At 40.4% G+C, this 22,377-nt stretch overlaps 2 gene segments (V, D, J or C); one reads left to right on the top strand and one right to left on the bottom strand.

The window, feature by feature from the left end:
- Window positions 1-12,378: 12,378 nt before the first annotated feature.
- The window catches only part of LOC115824958 (Ig kappa-b4 chain C region-like), a 47,412-nt gene continuing 37,413 nt past the window's right edge, over window positions 12,379-22,377 (bottom strand). The window contains 1 exon segment of the C gene segment in view: window positions 12,379-12,979. Coding sequence covers window positions 12,663-12,908 — 246 coding nt within the window.
- LOC115824943 (Ig kappa chain V region 3381-like) lies at window positions 16,739-17,235 on the top strand. The segment is given in 2 exon segments: window positions 16,739-16,787; window positions 16,913-17,235. Coding segments are annotated over 2 exon segments (372 nt in total).

Below are 22,377 nucleotides of genomic sequence, written 5' to 3'. Positions count from 1 at the left end.
ATCCAAAACACTAAAAAGGTCTGAACTTTCCTTCACTAAACAGTAGGAGGGAAGTACATCATTCACACAGACAGTTAAATTTATGGTACACAGATAACATTAAACTATCAAAAACATTAACAACACAACACAAAGACTGCACGATGAACACATACACACATACACTTCTACTAGACACAGTGGGAAACATGAACTGAACAATAATGAACTATCTAAACAACAGTCCATCAGCCCAAAGCATGCTGGGAAGCTCCGCCCATCAACCACCCCAACACGCATCACAATGTATCACTTTAATATCCAGTGTGCATAACAACCTGATAGCATATGTCATATAAACACCTGTGATAATAATGAGGGTGGCTGCTGATAGCATGCTGAAAATGTCAAGGTAAACAATATTACCACAGCCTTAGTGTATGAATCTAGTGGTTTCATCTGAAAATTTGACATGAAATAATTTTATATGCCAGATGAAACTTTTTGACTATTAAGATACGTTGACGGTGATTAAATTCTAGTAACTTATTAACAAATATCTAACAGGAATAAATGCTGACTGATGGAGAAGACAAAGTAAACTAAGTAACCAATGAGATCAGAGACCTAACAGTACAGATAAATGTGGACTCACTATTACAGGTCACTGTTGCCCTTTCTATCTAATGTGTTATAACAGCTTATTAATTATTTATAAAGTGTTCATAACCTCATTAATAAACAATAATTTACTAACTAATTTATTAACTATTTATTACCATTCATAAACACTTTATAAGGGTAGTCTTGCTGTAAAGTGGAATCTTACCCTCTCTCAGTGAAGGGCGTCTGAGGAGTTTATTCAGAGGAGGAGGGTTCTTACAGAACAAATAAAACACACAGAATGCAACTGTAAATGATGAGTTATGAAAAAGTGACATTCATATTTCCTTATTTATCCCTGTAAGAGTCATTGTGCTATTGTTTAACATCACTTGTTCAGAAGGATTCATTTAATTAATTAAGATTGAGATGTGATGGTACTCACATGCAAAAGAAATCCAATTGCCCCAGGGACAAACATGTCATAGTTTTTCAAATTTTATTCTTGTCTTATAGGAGACATTAAGAGTACTTACTTCATTGAGATAACATCACAAATAGAAGAGTAAAATTAAACCCTAAAAATATCAGATTTATATGTGAAACATTTATCACACATTCAGTTTTCATAAGACAATCATTTTTACAGTAATTCATCCTAATCTGGAATAATGACAGACAGAAATACTCTATATTATTTCTATATTATAATACTTTCTAAAGCTCTGTGCTGTCAGGAAGAGTACTTCCATAGAAAGAGGACACTTTGCATTGGCATCATGCCTGAGTGCTCTGGGAGTGTTTATAGCCCTGTGAGTTTAAGACTTGATGACTGAGAGCTGCCTGCCCAAGTAACTTAACCCACAGCAAGCATGACTTTCATCACCATCTTCATCTGGACACTTTTGTGTTGCATAAAAGGTAACAGGAGTTTATTTTACAGACAGTTTGTAAGTTCTTTCATACAACTTTAATTTATGCTTTTGTTTGTGTGGTCAGTACATTTGGTGTTAATGTTTACATTTAACATTTTTAGATATTTATTCATTTTTTCTGTATTTCAGGATCCATTGGTCAGGTCACACTGACTCAGACACCTGCAGTGAAAGCAGCTCCAGGAAATACCATTAAAATCAGCTGCAAAACCTGTACTCCACCACACACATACTGTAACCCATATTGTTTAAACTGGTACCAACACAAACCTGGACAGGCTCATAAACTCCTGATTTATCGTGTAAGCACCCGTCAGTCTGGAGTTCCAGATCGTTACAGTGGCAGTGGATCTGGGACTGACTTCACTCTGACCATCAGTAACATCCAGACTGAAGATGCAGGAGATTATTACTGTCAGAGTGATCATGGTGGTGGAGTGCTCACACAGTGATATAGAGCCGTACAAAAACCTCCCTCAGTCAGACTGCACAGAGACTGCACTGCTGCAGCTGGGACCTACTGCAGGTGCTGAGGGGGAGGATGTGATACAGCACAATCGCACACTCTGTGGAGGAGAGGAATCACACTACACTAACTCTAATTCCAGTAATATTGATTACAAACATCCATCAAAAAATATCTGTTATGAAAATGACTACACAGCACATTCTTTATTAAGCATTATTTATAGGGTCATCCTCATACCAACCATTTTAATTTTTCTGATGACTGTGTAAACGTCGATGTCTTTATTTTTAAAACAGAGATTTTGTCGCTCCCTGGTGCATTCACCCCCTCTACTGGCAGTTTTGAGTTATATTCTTTCTTCAGTCACTTCTATCTTTTCCTTGGTTCAGTTATTCATTGGTTTTCACCTCTGTATGTAAATCAAGCCTGGTTCTCTCTTTGCCCAGCCGGCATTTCAACGTTCACTCAAGGTTGAGTCAACGTCATGGACCAAGATTGAATCACCACTGAATTTTGTTTCGATTTTGAAAATCGAGCCAACGTTGATATCACAACGTTGTTTCAACGTCTTACTTTTCAACATGGGTGAAGGTGTTGCTTCAACACTGAATTAAGTGATGATATTGAAAATAGAATCAACATCGATATTGCGACTTTGTTCCAATGTCTTTCTATAAGGAGCTAACTACACTAGAGAGTGTTTTACTTTCTTTCTGAATTAAATTTATTTTTATGTCTAACTGCATTATAGTGTGATACTGCACCATGACAACCACTCAGTCGCAGGAAAACTCTCTTACAAGGTAAAACTCAAGACACAAAATAAATTACCTAGTACGTTAATGACTAGAACAACCAGCCTTATACCTCTGGCTACACTTCATCTAAATGTTGACGTCCCGAATTACTATCTGTAACCTAAAAACTTAAGACATAGAAACAGATATCCCAATAACAACAGTAATCATGTCCCAACACACATCTACTTGAAACATGTTGTCTGACAACAAACAAACCGTGAAACTTGCTCAACAGAGCAGAAGGGGAGGGGCCAACGTCCACTCTCCGATGCTACAATATTATAACCTAGTTTGCAATTGGATCAACAATGCAATTGTTATATGTAATGCAACTTGCTTTGCATAACTTGCAATACTACTATCCCTGTACTATAAACGCAAAAATAAACAAATCTCAATAAGTCAATAGTAAAGCTTGAATGTGATCAAACTAGACTCCCTGGAAGATATTATCGCACTTTCCTGAATAAATATGAGGGAAATCAGGTGTTAAAATTTTCTTTTGCTTGTTGTTGAAGATATTATGTCGATTCAACGCACATATCTTTCAACGTCGAAATTTCGACGTTGACTTATAAGTATTGTGTTAACATTTTTACAGCCATTAGCATTAAACGTGGTTTCAACATTATTTCAACACTGAAACAACAACTGACATTATTGTAACCACATTTCAACATTGAAGGTCGGTCACGTGCCAGCTGGGTTATTTTCCTTTGTGAAGTCTTTAGGCACTTTCGCACCAGAGGAACTTTTCCATAGTTCTTAGAACTGTTGGAGAAAGTACCCCCCTTTTCGCATGTTTGCACCTCAGGAACTTAGAACAATTATAGTTCTTAAACGCCGTTTTGAGGGGCCTTTTTAGCTCCTACTTCAGGGTAGGTACTTTCGCAGCGCAATAGGAACCTTGTGACGTAGATGTACAGCCATTGGTCCAGATGCAGGCATAGATGATTGCAACTGCCATTTTTAAAGATCCGTGCAAAATATAAAGTCGTATTACGTATTACGTTTAGTTTTTGATATTCATGTCTAAAATGTCTTAAACTGTCTGGAATTGTAGGGGGGGAAACATGGCTTTACGTTTCATTTTACTGGTATTTTATATCCCCCAACAATGACCATTTTTGCAACGTCCAATGTATATTTGTACATTGAAGAGGTAGCGTACACTCTGCTTCGGTAGGCGCTCGTGTGTCCGCTTGTGTGGCTGTGATCCGCATTTTAACCTAAAATAAGAATGTGTTTATCCAGCTTATGATTTGTGGGCTACAGCCAGGAAAAAGAAAAAAAAAAAAACACGATGCTGCAAGCAAGCGTCAGGCACAAGTGCTATGCTAGCACCTGAAAAGTACTGCCCATCGAGTCATTCACTGTTACTGCAGCGATAAATGCATAAATGCAGGGGAACATTTTTTTTCCATTGGACTGGGTCTATCGCCATACAGTTTTATTTTCGTCAATGAGAAGGCAATTATATGTTATCTAATGTGCACTCAATATTTCTGTCATTCAAATTCAATAAAACTGTGGTATACTGTAGTCTAGTTTGTCGATTTCTTTTGCCACAGTAATGGTATTTGTTTCCCTTTGGAGGTATTTGAAAGGTCTTAAAAGTCGTTACTTTTGTACTTATAAATGTGAATCTATCCTGGTTAGTCGTAAACAACAGCTCTTAGCTGCTGTACCGTTGGCCGCCTTATGTCACTTCAGCGTTCCTAATGGCGCCGTGAATGGAAACAGAAAAAAGCCCTAGAATGTATGTAGTTCTAGGGCAAGCTCCCCAGGGGGTAGTTCCTATCAAATTAGACCCTAGAACTGTTCCGTCCGAAAGCGCCTTTTGTCTGATGTGACCTGAAGTAGTAAGAGTAAGCCACCCCCCCTTCAGTTATTGGTTTTCACAAAAAAAGATATAATGGAATCATACACAATACATACAAGACTTGAATATAAAAGAAGAAAGTAACAACAACAAACAGACAGATGAAATGCCACCACTAGGACAAAAAGGATAATAATCTGCAGGGATTATATCAGCGTACATTACTTGGGTCTTGATCAATCTCAAACAGAGGAGACTATTCCAGTAAGTAGAGTATACGTCAGAATTACACAGCACAGCTAGCCTGACAGACTGACATTTGTATAATGAACATCCCTTGGAAAAAAAAAAAAAAAAAAACAAACAAAAAAAACAAAAGAATAAAGGGGAAGAAAAGAAAGACACACACATACACAAAAAGAGAGACACAGATAAATAAATTGATAACCTGCTGAAATACAGTTAAATGCAACAACCACAACAAAACAAAACAAAACAAAACAAAACAAAACAAAACAAAAAAACCCAATACAAACAGGACACAACACTCAAATGGTCTTATGGTATAGAGCCCAACGCTTGCTTCAGCAAGTGATGTGAACAACAAGTCTCGCCAGATCATAACTGATTCACCAAATAATCAATAAATGGTTGCCACACTGTAAAGAACCTATTGCCAGACCCATGCAAAGCAAATCTGATCTTTTCCAAATATAGAAACTGCAGAGTCTCCCTCACTCAGTGTTTAAAGGTTGGGGGGGAGGCACATTTCCAATTCAATAAAATTATTCTCCTCGCCAAGATGGCGCCCACCGAGGCAGACGTCTTTGCGTCATCCTCCCGACACCGACGCTATTTATTATTTATTTTTGTTTTAGTGCTCATCTTAAATGTACAAACCACTCTAGCGAAAGCTAAATACAGCAGAGAGACTCTCCTGGACATCGGCAAAGTTCAACACGAACTTAGCTTCAGTCTCTCGGACTTCGAATTTCTTCTGCGCTCAGACTCCAATGGCTACAACCGGCAAGGCCCAGCAACACCGGCCTCGGGTGAGCGGCGTAGCCGACGGGCAGAGCGGTCAAGGCGGAAGCGTGGCAAGAGAAGCGGGCTACATGCTAGGCTAAAGGCTAGAGCTACAAGACCGCCGCTACCTAGCCTACTTCTAGCCAATGTCCGCTCCCTTGAAAACAAGCTGGACGAGCTGCGAGCTAGGATTACAACTCAGCGTGAGATCAGAGATTGCTGTGCTCTAATTCTCACGGAAACCTGGCTCTCGGACAGCACACCAGACTCGGCAATTCAGCTACAAACTCACTCCGTCCACCGTGGGGACCGTACAGCGGCATCCGGAAAGAGCAGAGGCGGTGGTATCTGCATCTACGTGAACAACAGGTGGTGTTCAGATGCACAGACTGTAGAGAAACACTGCTCAAACGACATAGAACTGCTGATGGTGAAGTGTAGACCCTTCTATCTGCCGAGGGAGTTCAGCGCAGTATTCGTTCTGGCTGTTTACATACCGCCAAGGGCGAACTCCGCGATGGCGCTGGGGCTGCTGCACGACACGATCAGCAAACAAGAAACTGCACACCCGGACGCAGTGTTCATCGTAGCAGGCGATTTCAACCACTGCAACCTAAAGACTGTTCTCCCCAAGTATCATCAGCACGTGAACTTTCCGACGAGGGAGCGAAACATTCTCGATCAAGTCTACAGCAACGTGAGGGGCGCCTACAAGGCTGCACCGCGGCCGCACTTCGGACAGTCCGACCACATCTCCGTGTTTCTCTACCCATCCTACCAGCAACTACTCAAGCAAGCTCCACCAGTAAGTAAAGCTGTTAAAGTGTGGAATGAAGAAACTCACCTGGTACTTCAGGACTGCTTTGACAATACAGACTGGGATGTGTTTAGAACTGCTGCTTTGAGGGAGGACTCTACTGTTGACCTAGAGGACTATGCTTCTGGGGTAACTGGCTACATCAGTACCTGCATTGAGAACATTGTTCCCACTAAACACTGCAGAAAATACCCCAACCAGAAACCCTGGGTAAACTGTGAAGTCCGATCCATGTTACGTGCTCGTTTGCACTGCATTTGTCTCAGGCAACGCTGAAGAGTACAAAAAGGCCAGATATGACTTGCGTAAATCTATCAGAGAGGCCAAGAGACAATACAGACTGAAGCTGGAGGGATACTACACCACTGCTGACTCCCGGCGCATGTGGCAGGGCCTGCAGCACATCACAGACTACCAGCAGAGGAGCAGGGTGGTCACAACCAGCCATGCCACACTGCCAGATGAGCTGAATGAGTTCTACGCTCGCTTCGAGGCCCTCGACACGGAACAACAGAGAGAGGCCTTGGCCACAGAGAGCGCACAAAACTCATCACTCACCGTGTCTGCAGCAGATGTGCGTGTGGCTCTGAGGAGAATAAACCCAAGGAAGGCGGCTGGCCCAGACAACATCCCAGGGCGTGCACTCAGGGTTTGCTCAGCAGAACTGGCTGACGTGTTCACAGACATATTCAATCTGTCCCTCCAGCAAGCCACTGTGCCTTCCTGCTTCAAGTCTACCACCATTGTGCCCCTCCCAAAGAAAAGCACCGTGACCTGCCTGAATGACTATCGCCCGATGGCACTCACTCCAATCGTGATGAAGTGTTTTGAAAGGATAGTCATGACTCACATCCAGGAGATCATTCCAGACACCCTAGACCCTCTACAGTTTGCTTACCGACAGAACCGGTCCACTGATGATGCAGTCAGCACTGCCATACACACAGCCCTCACACACCTAGAAGGCAAGGACACGTATGTCAGAATGATGTTTATCGACTACAGCTCAGCATTCAACACGGTCACCCCCCACAAACTCTCTGAAAAGCTCCTCACCCTGGGACTGACACCTACCCTCTGCAACTGGGTACTGAACTTCCTAACGGACAGACCCCAGTCAGTCAGGGTTGGCAGCCGCACATCAAGCACAAGACCTGTAAGCACATGGACCCCCCAGGGCTGTGTGCTGAGCCCCCTGCTGTACACACTCTTCACGCACGACTGCGTAGCCTCCCAGAACAACACCAGCATCATCAAGTTTGCTGATGACACAAAAGTCATTGGACTGATCACTGGAGGGGACGAGACAGCGTACAGGAGGGAGGTTGCAGATCTGGTGACCTGGTGCCACAACAACAATCTCTCCCTCAATGCAGAAAAAACTAAAGAAATGATTGTGGACCCAAGGAGGCGAGGGGAGCGGCACACACCACTTCACATAGGTGAGACCGAGGTGGAGAGGGTGAAAACCTTCAAATTCCTCGGCATTCACATCAGTGAGGATCTCACCTGGACTCACAACACACAGCACATCATCAGGAAGTCCCAACAACGACTGTACTTTCTGAGAAGGCTGAGGAAATTTGGCATGCCAGCCAAAATTCTCAGCAACTTCTACAGGAGTACGATCGAGAGCGTCCTTACCAGCTCCATCACAGTTTGGTATGGAAACTGCACTGCACAGGACAGGAAGGCTCTCCAGCGCGTGATTAAAACTGCACAGTCCATTTCAGGAGCGGCCTTCCCCCTGCTGCAGGACACCTACAACACCAGGGTCATCAGGAGGGCCCACAACATCATCAGGGATAGTTCACACCCCCAACATAACCTCTTCACACTTCTACCATCAGGCAAGCGCTATAGAAGTGTGAAGTCCAGAACATCAAGACTGACAAACAGCTTCTATCCACAGGCAATCAGGCTTGTGAATGACTCTTTCACACATGGCCCCTTCCAACCTCTCTGACTGGAGGACCAATGACTGCAACACACACTACTTAACGAACACTAAACTCTGTAAACTCTGTAGACACAAGACAGCTGTTAGTGCTGCTGTCCCACCACTGTCATCATGCAATACTGCACAATGCACTTTATGACTGCTGCTCTCTGCCCCCTTGTACATACTGCACATGTACTGTGACATTTGCACACTCAATCTACCTCACTTGCACATACTGCGCTTGTACTGCGACATTTGCACATTCAATCTACCTCACCTCTCTCTTTTTTTGTATAAGTTCACTTGCTATTTATATGTCTCCATATAAGATCTTCCCATTTAAGAATTTTTTCTACTTATTTATATATGTCTGGCAACGGAGGATTAGCAAAGTAAGAATTTCATTGTACAGTGTAACTGCCTGTTCTGCTGTGCACATGACAATAAAACTCTTGAATCTTGAGAAAAGCAATACAGTTAGATTGTGTTTTTTGGTGGGGGGGGTCTTTTCACACTGGACACCAAAAAGGGCTGTGAGAGGATTGGGATCTATAGGTCTCTTGAATGTCGTGGAAAAAGTTTTAAAAATTAAAGACCAGTAGCTCAAAAGCCTGGGGCAGAACCAGAAAGTGTGAGCTAGAGTAGCTGGTGAATAAGCACACCTGTTGCAGGAAGCGTCCACTGAAGAATAAATCCTTGAAAGTTTTGCTTTGGACATGTGTAGTCTGAGAACCACCTTAAATTAGACAAGCCCATGTCTGGCACAAATTTAAGAGGAATGTATCCTTGATAGTACGGAAGACCATTCACCATCTGAGAGTTTCACATTTAAACTGGCTTCCCATGCCTCCCTCAGTGCAGTAAGAGACTCAGTCTGTATGGATGACAGTCTCATATACATGACAGAGATTGTGCCTCTGAGGGAGGGGTCCACTGGAAATAAAAGGTCGAGTGGTTGCTGTTCAGGGATTGACGGAAATGATTCTGTCGTCTTGCGGATAAAATCCCGAACCTGTAGATATCTAAAGAAACGTGCTTTTGGTATGCCGTACTTTCCAATCAGTTGCTCCAAAGAAACAAAATTTTCTTTGTGAATACGAGGTAGTTTCTTATTCCAAATAAAAGCTGAAATCATTTTGTTCAGATGTTTTATAAAAAGAATTAGTTACATAAACTGGAAGTGCTTGAAACAAGTAGAGGAATTTGGGGAAGGTGTTCATTTTAATTATATTAATTCTACCTGCTAGCGAGAAAGGAAGCACAGACCATTTGTCAAGGGCCACCCTAGTACGTTCCAAAAGAGGAACGAAATTAAACTTAAAAAGGTCTGCTATTTTCCGATTTACCACCACATCTAAATAGGTAAGGTAGTCCGGTGCCACCCTAAAAGGAAATGTACTAAAGGACAATAATTGTGCAGATTGGTTAACTGGGAAGAGCTCACTTTTAGAGAGATTAAGTTTATACCCAGAAAGTTTACTAAAGTGATCTAAAATGGTCATAATGTGGGGCAGAGTGTTATAGGGGTCTGTAATATATAAAAGTAAATTGTCAGCATATGACTATAGCTTCAGCACTCTTCCCCCTCTAACAATGCCACACATCTTGGGTGAAGACCGTAAGCAGATGGCCAATGGCTCGATAGCAAGAGCAAACAGAAAGGGGGAGATAGGACACCCCTGCCTTGTACCACAGTGTAGAGCAAATTACGAAGAATATATAATATCCAGGAGCCGGCGAATATTAAAAAAAGAGAGATGGTTTTTTATAAACCCAGTTTGGTCAGGTGATATAACTGATGGTAGGGTGGCATCCAGATGGAGGGCCAAGAGTTTAGCAGCTTATTATCCACATTGAGAAGCGATAGGGGGCGGTATGATCCACAGCTCACAGGGTCTTTATCCTTCTTCAGTAACCAGGATATGGAGGCCTGATACAAGGTCGGGGGGAGGTAGCCCCTGACAAATGATTCCTCAAAAACCAAAAGCAGTATTGGTAATAAAATGTCCCTAAATTTCTTAAAAAAAATTCCACAGTAAATCCATCTGGCCCAGGGCCTCTTGAATTCTGTATATTGTTTAGTGCTGAGTAGATTTCCTCAACCGAGACGGGTTCCTCCAGGGGCCCTTTATGTGATTCACTTATTTGAGGGACTACAAAAGTATCAAAAAAAGATCTGACTTCCGTAGGGTTATGAATTACTTCAGATGATTATAAAGAGGAATAAAATTTCATAAACTCATTATTAATTTCTTGTTCGTCATTGGTGATTTGACCGTTGGTCATGTGGATGCTTGAAATCAAAATGGATGGTGTGGATTGTCTAATTTGCTGAGCCAGAACCTTTCCAGCTTTATCAGAATGCTCATACAGTTTAGAATGAGACTGAAGGAGCAATTGCTCTGTTTGTTGCGTTACCAATAGGTCAAACTCAATTTGCAGGGACAGCCTCTCTTTAAAAAGTTCAGGTGTGGGGGAAGTTGAATATCGGTAGTCTAATTGCTGAATTTGGCTAGTAAGCTTATTAAGATGTTGTTTTCTAGTTTTCCTCTCCCAGACAGAAAAAGAAATAATTTCTCCTCTCAGGTAAGCTTTAAGGGATTCCCAAAGAGTAGACTTACTAATATCTGATATGTCATTTATAGAAAGAAATACTTCAATACATGTATTAATAAAACCAATGAATTCCAAGTTCCTGAGTAAGTCTTTTTGAGTGACTTTGAATCCTGCCTTGTTCTTGTTTTCGTGTTCCTGTGCCTCTGTTTTCTGGTGTGCCCTTTGTTCAATTGAAGCTGGTAACTTACACATGCACCAAGTTTCCCAGTTTGTGACAGAAGTCTTCACCCAAATTATTAAAGCAACAAACCAGCCCCAGCTCATGGAGCCCTGTTTTTCTCCTGTGGTGGAACCTGAGAGGTATGATGGGTCTCCTCTGAAGTGCTGAGAGTTTCTCTCCCAATGCTGCTGGTGCTTCACACAAGAGGGGATCCATGCTGAATCAACCTGGGTGACAGTGATAATTTCCCTTTTGAAAGGCCAGACCTTTTGCAACACCTGCCTTCCATAAATCTTTGGCCTATGACAAGTTTATCTCCCTGTTTCCATTCACCTATGAATCTGCTGCCAGATGAGACAGGAGGTGAAATGGAGTGGCAGAAGTGTGTCACCTCAGAGGATCAGGTCATCTGTGATCTCTTGTGTAGACAGTAGTCTTCTGTGATCTCTTATGTAGACAGTAGTCTTCTGTGAGCTCTTATTTAGACAGTAGTCATCTGTGATCTCTTATGTAGACAGTAGTCTTCTGTGATCTCTTATGTAGACAGTAGACGTCTCTGACCTAGACACACTGACAATAAAATTTTTACTAATACAGTAATGCACTTATACATTTTTAATAATACAGTAAAGTCATAACATCTGTTTCACATTCAAACACCAAGCTAAAAACGTAAACCACACACACACCTGTCCCAGTCTCAGGGGGTTTAGGGCTGTGTGAGTGGGTGCTGTGAGGGTGAAAGTCAGATTTGCATGTTCAGGGCGACACCCACACTCCCAGAATAGAGCAGCACTGTGGCCAGATATTCCCCCGTCCCCAGGGGGCTAGAGTGAGTTTACAGATCATTACTTTAGTATTAGTGTCATCAAGAAGACCAAACCTGGACTAGGTGATCAACATCTGAGTCAGACTAATACACAATCAATATCTCCCACACTCATACTCAGTGTGTTTTAATGGTTTTTGTAATAGCTTATAGTGAATTCATTTATAATAATATTGATATTCATAGATTTATGATGAACATATAATGTATTTTTTTTTAACTTTACAAAAAAGTTTGTTAAAATATAAATTATGAATAAATCAGTTTAATATATAAAGAAGTATTTGTTTGTTTATTTGTGTAGTTATTAATTCAGTGGGTCAGTTTCCTGGTAAAGAGAATTATGTTTAATAAAGACAGACACACAGAGAGGGGAATGGTTGTGATTGAAAAGCTCTTTATTTTCATGATGAATAAAATAGAACAAGAGTTAAGCAGTAAAGCACACACATACAGTGGACATGAATGGATTTGATATGAAACACAACAATATCACATGGAAGATGCTCTGATGACAACTCAAGCTGCTGGAAAGACTCACACACAGGGTCAAACCCAGCACAAAGCCAGTCTCATATACTCATAACAGAAACAGGAGGGAGAGGAGGTGTGTATGTGTGTGTGTGTGTGTGTGTGTGTGTGTGTGTGTGTGTGTGTGTTCTCACTACTCAGAACACTGGTCTTTCCTCAGTGTCTGGGTCACTGCAGACTGGGAGCCCTGTGTGGCCTCACAGGTCACTGACATCTTACTCCACTGCTCCCCCTGGAGGGTGAGGGTGCTGCTCCAGCTGTAGAGACCATCCTTCTGTAAAACCCCAGGGCTGGAGCTCACCCCTGAACTCCAACTCTTACCATCCACCTTCCAACTCAGCTTCCAGTCTGAGGGGAAGCCCTTGTTGGCCAGACACATGAGTGTGGCTTTCCCCTGCTGCAGCTCCACGCTGGAGGGGGGCAGGACCGTGAGGGTGGGCCGGGTGTCACCTAGGAGACAGATGAGAAATCACAGCTGTCATTGGGTGGAGAGAGAGCTGACATGTGTCCATCAATCAGTAGAGGGACACAGCAGTATGAGACATGATTAGTCTCCATCTCACATTCATATGTGTGTGATTTTCTTCTTTAAACACACACTTTATCTGTGCTTCAAAAACAGACAGGCTCTGCCTCTTTCACTTCCCTTATCTCTGACTCACAGAGCACAACCAAGATCAGCAGAGCGTTGAAAGACAGTTGCAGTCATTTTATAAATAACGGTTTATTCCAAAACACACTTTCATGTGAAAGTAAAACGCATCTTTAAAATGTTTTGTTTCTATTCTTTTGAAGTCGTTGAGGAAACATATGTTTTTAAAAGTTCCCTCACACAATTTGTTTTAAAATATTTATAATGTATTGTACATATTTTGTTAAACATGAGGTTTACTAATTGTGAGGTTTGTTGAGTAAAACTAATCAGATGAGTTTGCATTCTGCTGTAATAAAAACCATGACATTTTTTAAGACAAACATTAGTGATCTTTCAGTTTTATCTGGTAGTTTTAAATCTCACATGAACTGAGACAGACATCTACAACGTATATTTTACTGGATTTCTGAATTATTAAACATTATTAAACCTTATTATTAAACGTTTGAAATTAAACATTACATGTCAATGCCAAATGGATGTCATAATGTAAACCAACCTTACAAACTACATCTCTCTGCCCTTTTCTCTTTTTAAAAGTCTGTTTTTATCCAAGTTGTTACATCTCGCTTTGGGTTGAAGTTGAAGTCTTGTAGTTATATCAATATATTTTTTTAATTCATACCATTTACATTATGATTAATCAACATCTCAGTTCTGATCAGGCAACTTCTCAAGAAATTTATATTTCAAAAATCCAAAATATTCTGGTTTCATTTTATATCATTTTACATTTTAAAAAGGTGAGAAATACAAAGGCGACTGTATTAGAGATTGTTTTATTCTAACAGCCAACACTGTCACTGGATCAACACTAAACATAAATAAAACTTAATACTATATAAACTGTGTCATTTATAAATTACACAGTGTTTCCACACTTTCCTTTAATCTGGATTATAAATGTTTTCATAAAGAGGAGAGACTTTTACTTACGTCCAATTGAAACTTTGGTGCCTCCACCAAAAGTCCACCACAGTGATACAAACTGGTTAAGTGGCCGTACAAAAACCTCCTGCTCTAATGACTCTGATCTCTCTGTGCTTTACAGCACATTGTTTCACACTGTTAACATTATTGTTCATCAGTCTATCAATACTCATCAATCAACCCATCAACTCATTCATATTCCAACAATTACAAGCATTTTTATATCATTTTGTGTGTTTGTCTGTGAGTGTGTGTGTGTGTGTGTGTGTGTGTGTGTGTGTGTGTGTGTGTGTTAGTGTGTGTGTATATGTGTATGTGTGTTAAATCAAACTGACAGTCAATTTGCTCACAAACAAATCCAGGATTAAAGAATAATTTCCCAGCATACTCATCTGTCACATGGGAACTAATTACACATCATTTCCTAAAACAATTGATAGATTTGATATTTAATTAAGATAAAATACATCTGGATACTCACTGTCAACATCCAGTTTGGTTCCTCCACTACTGAATCACTGAACACAAACCCTCTAATGCAGAAACAGATGGAGTCAGAGTTGAACAATTACAGACCTGAGTATAACACATTGCCCCCTACTGGACAATGTGGGAATCTCAAATAGTTTCGTTTCTCTCTGTGACCTCTAGGAATGTGTGTTAGACAGGTTTCCTCATCCACCACAGACCTGAAGGTGTCTGCAGGAGCCTGGACAGAGTCCAGAACAGAACAAATGAGGTCCAGGTGAAGCTGATCAGGGAGAGCACTCCTGAGTTCAGACAAACCACATCACTGCTTTTCACACAGCCCAGAGACCCAGATGAACACACACATTCTCTCACATTCCTTCTCTCATTTACACACACACACACACACACACACACACACACACACACACACACACACACACACACACACACACACCTCATTAATCCAGTTTTGTAGATGTGAGAGACACAGAGGACAAATCTTTCTCAATAATTCAATACTAAAGTCAGAGTTTAAAGGCCAGATGGACTAGAGAGATAGAGACTCCATTCAATTAATTAATGAGTCATAAATATAGTTTTCTACTGAAGAAAAAAGATATTTAGGAATTCTTTATTGAATTTTCTGATGTTTTTACAATTTATTGCTTTTAGTGTCTTATATATTTTCTTTATTTTGATCATTTGACTTTTATGCATTGATTAATTTTCTTTTTTCTTTGTCATCTATCTGTCTCTGTGTTTCATTGTATTTACTGTGCTCTGTTGAGTCAGTCAGATGTTTTGAGGGCAAATAATTTTTCCCTTTTATTTTTTGCAGTGTTGTATCTGACAATGTTCATGTACTGAGTATTGAACCATAATGAACTGCATACTGAATATTTAACAGTAATAAATAGTAAGTTCAGTACTGAGCAGTACTGTGTCAGTCTGACATTAGACATGAAAGCATAATATGATGTTTATTTTAGTTCCTCCATTATTATAGAGTCTTTTATTGTGATGCTTTAATTATTTTATTTTTTAAGATATTTCTGCATTTGTATGTGTGTGAGTGTAACGACCTCGTCTCCCCCTTGTCTGCTTCAGCCACTCAGTGTTCAGCGTCGCCGGTCTACTGATCACCGGTCTGATCACCACTCACCTCCTTCACCTGTCTGCACTTTAATTTCATTCATTTTCTTCCTTATTTAAACCCCTTAGTTGTGCACATTCTTTGTGAAGTCTACTCTTGGTTTAGCACCACAGACCTTTGCCTGATACTCTTATGAGACGAACCCAGTTTGAACTAACTTGTGAGGCGAACCCAGTTTGAACTAACTTGTGAGACAAACCCAGTTTGAACTAACTTGTGAGACAAACCCAGTTTGAACTAACTTGTGAGACGAACCCAGTTTGAACTAACTTGTGAGACGAACCCAGTTTGAACTAACTTGTGAGACGAACCCAGTTTGAACTAACTTGTGAGACAGGATCTTGTTGTATTCTCCAGTTCCTTGTTTTCCTCTGCCTTTGTATAAATAAAATCCTGTGTTGTGCATTTGCGTCCTGCTGCAGTTTTGGTTTCTTGACAGTGAGTTTCAATGTATTAATTTTGCTTAGTTGATTCAGTGAGATGGTATGGAAGGTAGGTGATGGTGGTGTGTGTGTGTGTGTGTGTGTGTGTGTTTTATTGTTGTTGTTGTTTTCTTTGTTTGAGTAAGACATACTATTATGCTGACTTTAACAAAAAACATTTAAGTTTTCTCCTTCATTATTGAAGATAATGTGTAGTGTGTACTAACTTTTTTGTTATTACATTCTTACAGACACATCTCTGACAAAATAGAAAATACAAACATTGACTTCAGATTTCAATATGAAATATTTACAAGTCATAGTCATTATTACAGTATGTGAGTTTAGTCTAGAACAGAAACAGACACACTGTAAGTAAAGACTGTATCAGTAAACTGTAAGTATTGAGATCATATAAAACTCTTTACTCTGTGCTGTAAGGAAGAGCATTTCCATAGAGAGAGGACACTTTGCATTGGCAGCACATGCTTGAGTGCTCTGGGAGTGTTTATAGCCCTGTGAGTTTAAGACTTGATGACTGAGAGCTGCCTGTCCCAGTAACTTAACCCACAGCAAACATGACTTTCATCACCATCTTCATCTGGACACTTTTGTGTTGTTTCAAAGGTAAAAGGAAAATGATAAATGTGAATTGTATTTTGTGATTTCATTATTATATGATCGTTTTAATTATTTTTTGTTGGTGTTATCATTGTTGTCTGTTTAATACTCTATGTCTGTTTTTGTTTCAGGATCCAGAGGTCAGGTCACAGCGACTCAGACTCCTGCAGGGAAAGCAGCTCTTCCAGGAGACACTGTTAAAATCAGCTGTAGACTCAGCACTCCACCCACAGGCTGTAGCCCAGCCTGTTTGCACTGGTACCAACAGAAACCTGGAGAGACTCCTAAACTCCTGATTTATCAAACAAGTACCCGTCAGTCTGGAGTTCCAGATCGTTTCAGTGGCAGTGGATCTGGGACTGACTTCACTCTGACCATCAGTAACATCCAGACTGAAGATGCAGGAGATTATTACTGTCAGAGTTACCATAGTGGCTATGTGTTTACACAGTGATATAGAGCCGTACAAAAACCTCCCTCAGTCAGACTGCACAGAGACTGCACTGCTGCAGCTGGGACCTACTGCAGGTGCTGAGGGGGAGGATGTGATACAGCACAATCACACACTCTGTGGAGGAGAGGAATCACACTACACTAACTCTAATTACAATAACAATAATTATACCTGTCCTTCAGTTTATCTGTAATCGAGGTGATAGAACGTCTTAAGACCAGCCATATTAACCATTCTATATACTGGTGGTTTCACAAGAAAAGCGTTATCACATTTTGAAAAATAATTTTATACTTGAAAAGGACAAGAATAATCTGCCCCCCCAATTTTCACCTCTACCACAGACCAGCTCACTCACAACCACTAATTAAACTTCATACGACAATAAACCACTCATTCATATTTAAAGACTGATCATCAACAATGTGAGATCATTCAACAAGAAACTAACTCAGTCATGTTTAAAGACTGACAAAAAATGATCTGTGCATATGTGAAAGCCCAAAGTGAACTATGACCTTCACTGGAAAAGGATCTTGAAAGGGTGATTGTCTGATATCTCCTGACACAAAAATCATCTGCAGTGAAGCTTCAGGATTTTTAATCCAACTCAAGTGACAGAGTGTTTCTGAAGTAGGGAAATTCCTGGTGCAGGTCCTTGGTTCTCTGACATCAGTAAATTCTATGCTGCAGTTTAAATCTGTGTATGTGTGTAAGGCTGGTGTTGTCATGAGAAATGGACGAACATACTTTGTGGATGGAGCAGTGTCAGTATCCAGGGCTTTTAAATCCCTCCAAAAGAAAGAGAAGAAACAGCAGTCCATTGGCTGACAGTGTTGTTCTTTCCACTGTGGGACAAACACACTCAGATACCACGACTTCCAGTCAGTTCCTGTATAAATCTCTGCCCAACATCCTTAACAGAGCCATTTCTAAAATGGAAACCAGGTTTTCCTGGACAGATTTAGATTTGATTAGAACCACATCATGTCTTCTGTCCCAAATATGATGCATTTCTTGTTCTAACCTTGTTGACTTCTCTACTGTTGCTGGTAGTACAGTAGATAGTGTGAGGCTGAGAAATGAAATTCTGAAATCCTTGTGGCTAAACCTATGTTAGTGATTAATAATAATAATAATAATAATAATAATAATAATAATAATAATAAAAGTTTATTTAGAGCCCAATGTCACTATTTACAGTCTCAAAGGGCTTTACATGTCTATAACAAAGTCAATTAAAAATTAAATTATTCATAAGTTAGAGAAAATAGACAAGTCTTTAGTCTGGTTTTAAAGGTATGGAGAGAGTTTGCCTCCCTAACTTTTGTAGGTAAACCACTCCAGAGGAGAGCGGTAGGAAAAGGCTCGGTTTGCATCAGACTTCTCTTTAACACTTGGAACAACTAATAGTCTAGAATGTTGAGAGTGCAGGGTGCAAGGAGGGGTTATAGGGTCTAGACCTCTCTGCTGTGTCCAGACATTTATGGGAGTATAAAGTAGCATTTCCTGAGTTGTATAAATTGTATGTGACTGGACTGATAATTAATGAGTGTCCAACAGGTACAGCTCTGAGAGTGATAAAAAGATTATTACCATTTTTCTCAATTGCTTAAACAGAAAAACTGGTTCCTTTAGCACAAGAACCCATACCCTTACCTCATTCCCAAACTCAAACACACATTTCACATAACCATAAACACTGTTCACCTGTTTCCACACGTTTCAATATTCAAAACTCTTTCTGCAAAATCTTACACAAAACTGAACAAAAACATATTCATTGCACTATAGGATCATTCAGCAAACACATGCTCTCAATATTATTACCTCAAGCTATCACAACCTAAACTCAAAGAGCACACCTTTCTCCACGTGCAAACACTAAGCCTCAAAATTGTTAACACAACAATCAGAACTGCAGGGTCAGTAAATAGTTTTTTTGACTTCTGTAGAGAATCTTTGAGCTGGATGCCAGGGCTGACCCAAATGAATAAACCCTCAAGGATGAGGCAGGGTTCAACCTAACAAAAAGGCACAAAAGGGGGCACAACATCACTGATCACCATGGCACCACACAAGTTCCTGGGTAGAGGGGAGGCAACATCACCCTATGTGTAGCCATCAGCAATTGTGGCACCACCATGTCAAAGTGGGTCCATACAACACAGCACAACTCCTTCAATTTCTAGATCAGCTGCACAATAACTTTCTTCAACAGGAAGGGGAACCAGGACAACCAGAGCAAGCCCAAAATGTTGTCATTTGGTATAACGTGAGTTTCCACTGGGCTGCTCTTGTAGACGCCAGGTTCAGTGACCACCCCAGTTTCACTGTTCTTTTTTTTGCCAGCATATTCCCCATGTCTGAATCCGATTGAGGGATTTTTCTCAGCATGGTGGTGTAGAGTGTATGACCGCAACCCCCACACACAGCAAAAGCTCCTGGAGGCAATGGTGGACGCTTGTGGTGATGTGTGTGTGGAATCTATCCAGGGTTTTCTAAGGTACACAAGTGCATCTTTCCCATGCTGCCGGGCAAGAGCAGAGATAATGTGTGATGTTGATGAGATATTGTGGCATGACCCAGACCTGAGACGAGATGATGAGCTTGCTGATGCTAATGCTAATACTGATGCTGAGTAACTTGCACATTTTGCTGCATTTGGAAATAAAGCTTTTGGAAATTGGATGTTTTACTGTGCATGGACTCTTCCTTACATGTTTTGTCAGTGTATTATTACGAAGGTCAGGTTTTTGACCCAAACAGCATACACAGTGGTATTCCCTTATCCACTAATGTGAGAGGTATTTAATTACAGTTTTTTTTTTTTTTTTTTATGACGGCTTACATACTAAAATTAACAATAACACACAGTTTGTTAAACCTTACACTCAAGGAGCAAAACCTCAACCCCAATTTCCACATATATAAGCACATTCTCAGCCTCACACTTTTTGCAAAATACTACACATGGTGTTTTGCAAAACACTACACACACACTTCCCTACATTAGACATAGAGATGTAACATGATGTCATTTCTTTGCCATTTCAAGGCACTGCCTTTTAAAATACCACAGCTATGAACCAGTTGATCAAAGACAGCCATCAGGTGTACAGGTGTTAAGGTGCTTAATTGTGAACTCACCGGTCAAGTGAAAGTGCTATAATAAAGGCAACAGGTGAGTTTACCTGTCTTTAACAAAAATGGAAGACAACATTACAGTAAGAGGAAGAGGAAGAGGAAGAGGAAGAGTGAGGATGAGAGGGGGAGCCTGCAGAGGAAGAGGAGTGGGGAGAGGAAGAGGAAGAGGTAGAGGTAGACCAAAGAAGACGAGGACCAAATTTATCAGATGAGATTCGAGCAACATTGGTTGACCATGTTGTAAACGATGGGTTGACACTGAGAGAGGTGAGAAAGGACATAGCCTGTGATGTGGACAAAATGCTATGGCCAGATCCAGCTAGGGCAAGAGATGATACTTAGATTTTTTTGTTTTTTTGTTTTTTTTTACAGTAAATTCACAAATGTTTTTGTTGTGTTTTCAGTGAAAAATGCAACTTTTGGAGATGCATGGATGTACTGGTTGATTTTCAATGTGGAGAGAAATAAATATTTCCATGAGTGTGCAGTACTGGTGTTGTATGTTGTATATTGTCAATATATTGATGAAAGTGTAAAACACATCACCATCTATTAATGAGTTGCTAACATTTATAACTGGATAAAGGGAGACTATTGTAAAGTGTTATACACATCATCATCTACAGATGAATTACTAACATTTATAACTGGAAAAGGGAGCCTTACCTTAAAGTATAAAACACATCACCATATAATAATAATAATAATAATAATAATAATAATAATAATAATAATAATAATATTTATTTAGAGCCCAATATCACTATTTATAGTCTCAAAGGGCTTTACATGTCTGTAACAAAGTCAAATCAAAATTATATCATGCATAAGTTAGAGAAAATAGATAAGTCTTTAGTTTTGTTTTAAAGGTATTGAGAGAGTTTGCCTCTCTAACTTCTTTAGGTAAACCATTCCAGAGGAAGGGAGAGCGGTAGGAAAAGGCTCGGTTGCCAGCGGACTTCTTTTTAACTCTTGGAATGACTAACAATCCAGAATGTTGAGAGCGCAGGGTGCGAGGTGGGTTATAGGGTGTAATTAAGCCAGACAGGTAGCAAGGCGCAAGCTCATGTGAACTTTTATATGTTAATAAGAGGACCTTAAAATCTGCCCTTGCATGAATTGGGAGCCAATGAAGGGAAGCCAGGACAGCGTTAATGTGATCAAACTTCTTTGTTCCGGTCAGAATTCTAGCAGCAGAATTCTGGACCAGCTGAAGACTATTGTTACTAGAGGCAGGCAGGCCAGAGTAAAGAACATTGCAATCTTAATGAGTTAGTAACATTTATAACTGGAAAAAAGGGAGCCTTATTGTAAAGTGTAAAACACATCATCAGTTTTTAATGAGTTGCTGGTTCTTCTCTAGAGTGATGACACTGCCTTTGCTCTTTCAGCAACACGCCTTTTATTTTACAACAGCACAAACCAGGCACTAACACAAATAACTTGCTGACACAGTGGTAGTGATGTGTCATTCGTGAACAATTTGTTCATTTTGAACTAATCTTTTGTATGACTCAGGAGTAACGAGTCACCTCAGTGAGTGATTCGTTCATTTTTCCCTGGGCTGCGCATGCACACCACTCAGACTCGGCTTCATTCATGAACGACTCTTTCGGGTCTGAGTCTTCTGTTCACTTGTCACATGACCACTGTGCAGACTCAGTGTAGGACTGACTGATTCGTTCATGAATCATAACCATGGGTCTTCTGGTCTGAGTCTTTCGTTCATTATTCACATGGTTACAGCAGTAACATGACCAATGCTATTATTACTGGTGAGGACAGCAAGTTAACATTAGCTGGTCAACCAGAACATTTCCGTAGCTGTTTATAATGTAGCTATTGAATGGATGTTTAATTTCCCCTTCCATTGGAATGAGTTCATGTGAACAAATGATTTGAAAGAAGATTTGTGCATTTTAATGAACGAGATTCAAAGATCCAAAACCCTAGAAAGGTCTGAACTTCCCATCACTAAATGGTAGGAGGGAAGTA

This window comes from Chanos chanos, chromosome 12 (assembly GCF_902362185.1).
Source record: "Chanos chanos chromosome 12, fChaCha1.1, whole genome shotgun sequence".
Classification (NCBI taxonomy): Eukaryota; Metazoa; Chordata; class Actinopteri; order Gonorynchiformes; family Chanidae; genus Chanos; species Chanos chanos.
Note: the sequence above shows the minus strand (reverse complement) of the source record. Positions and strands in the feature narration are given on the sequence as shown.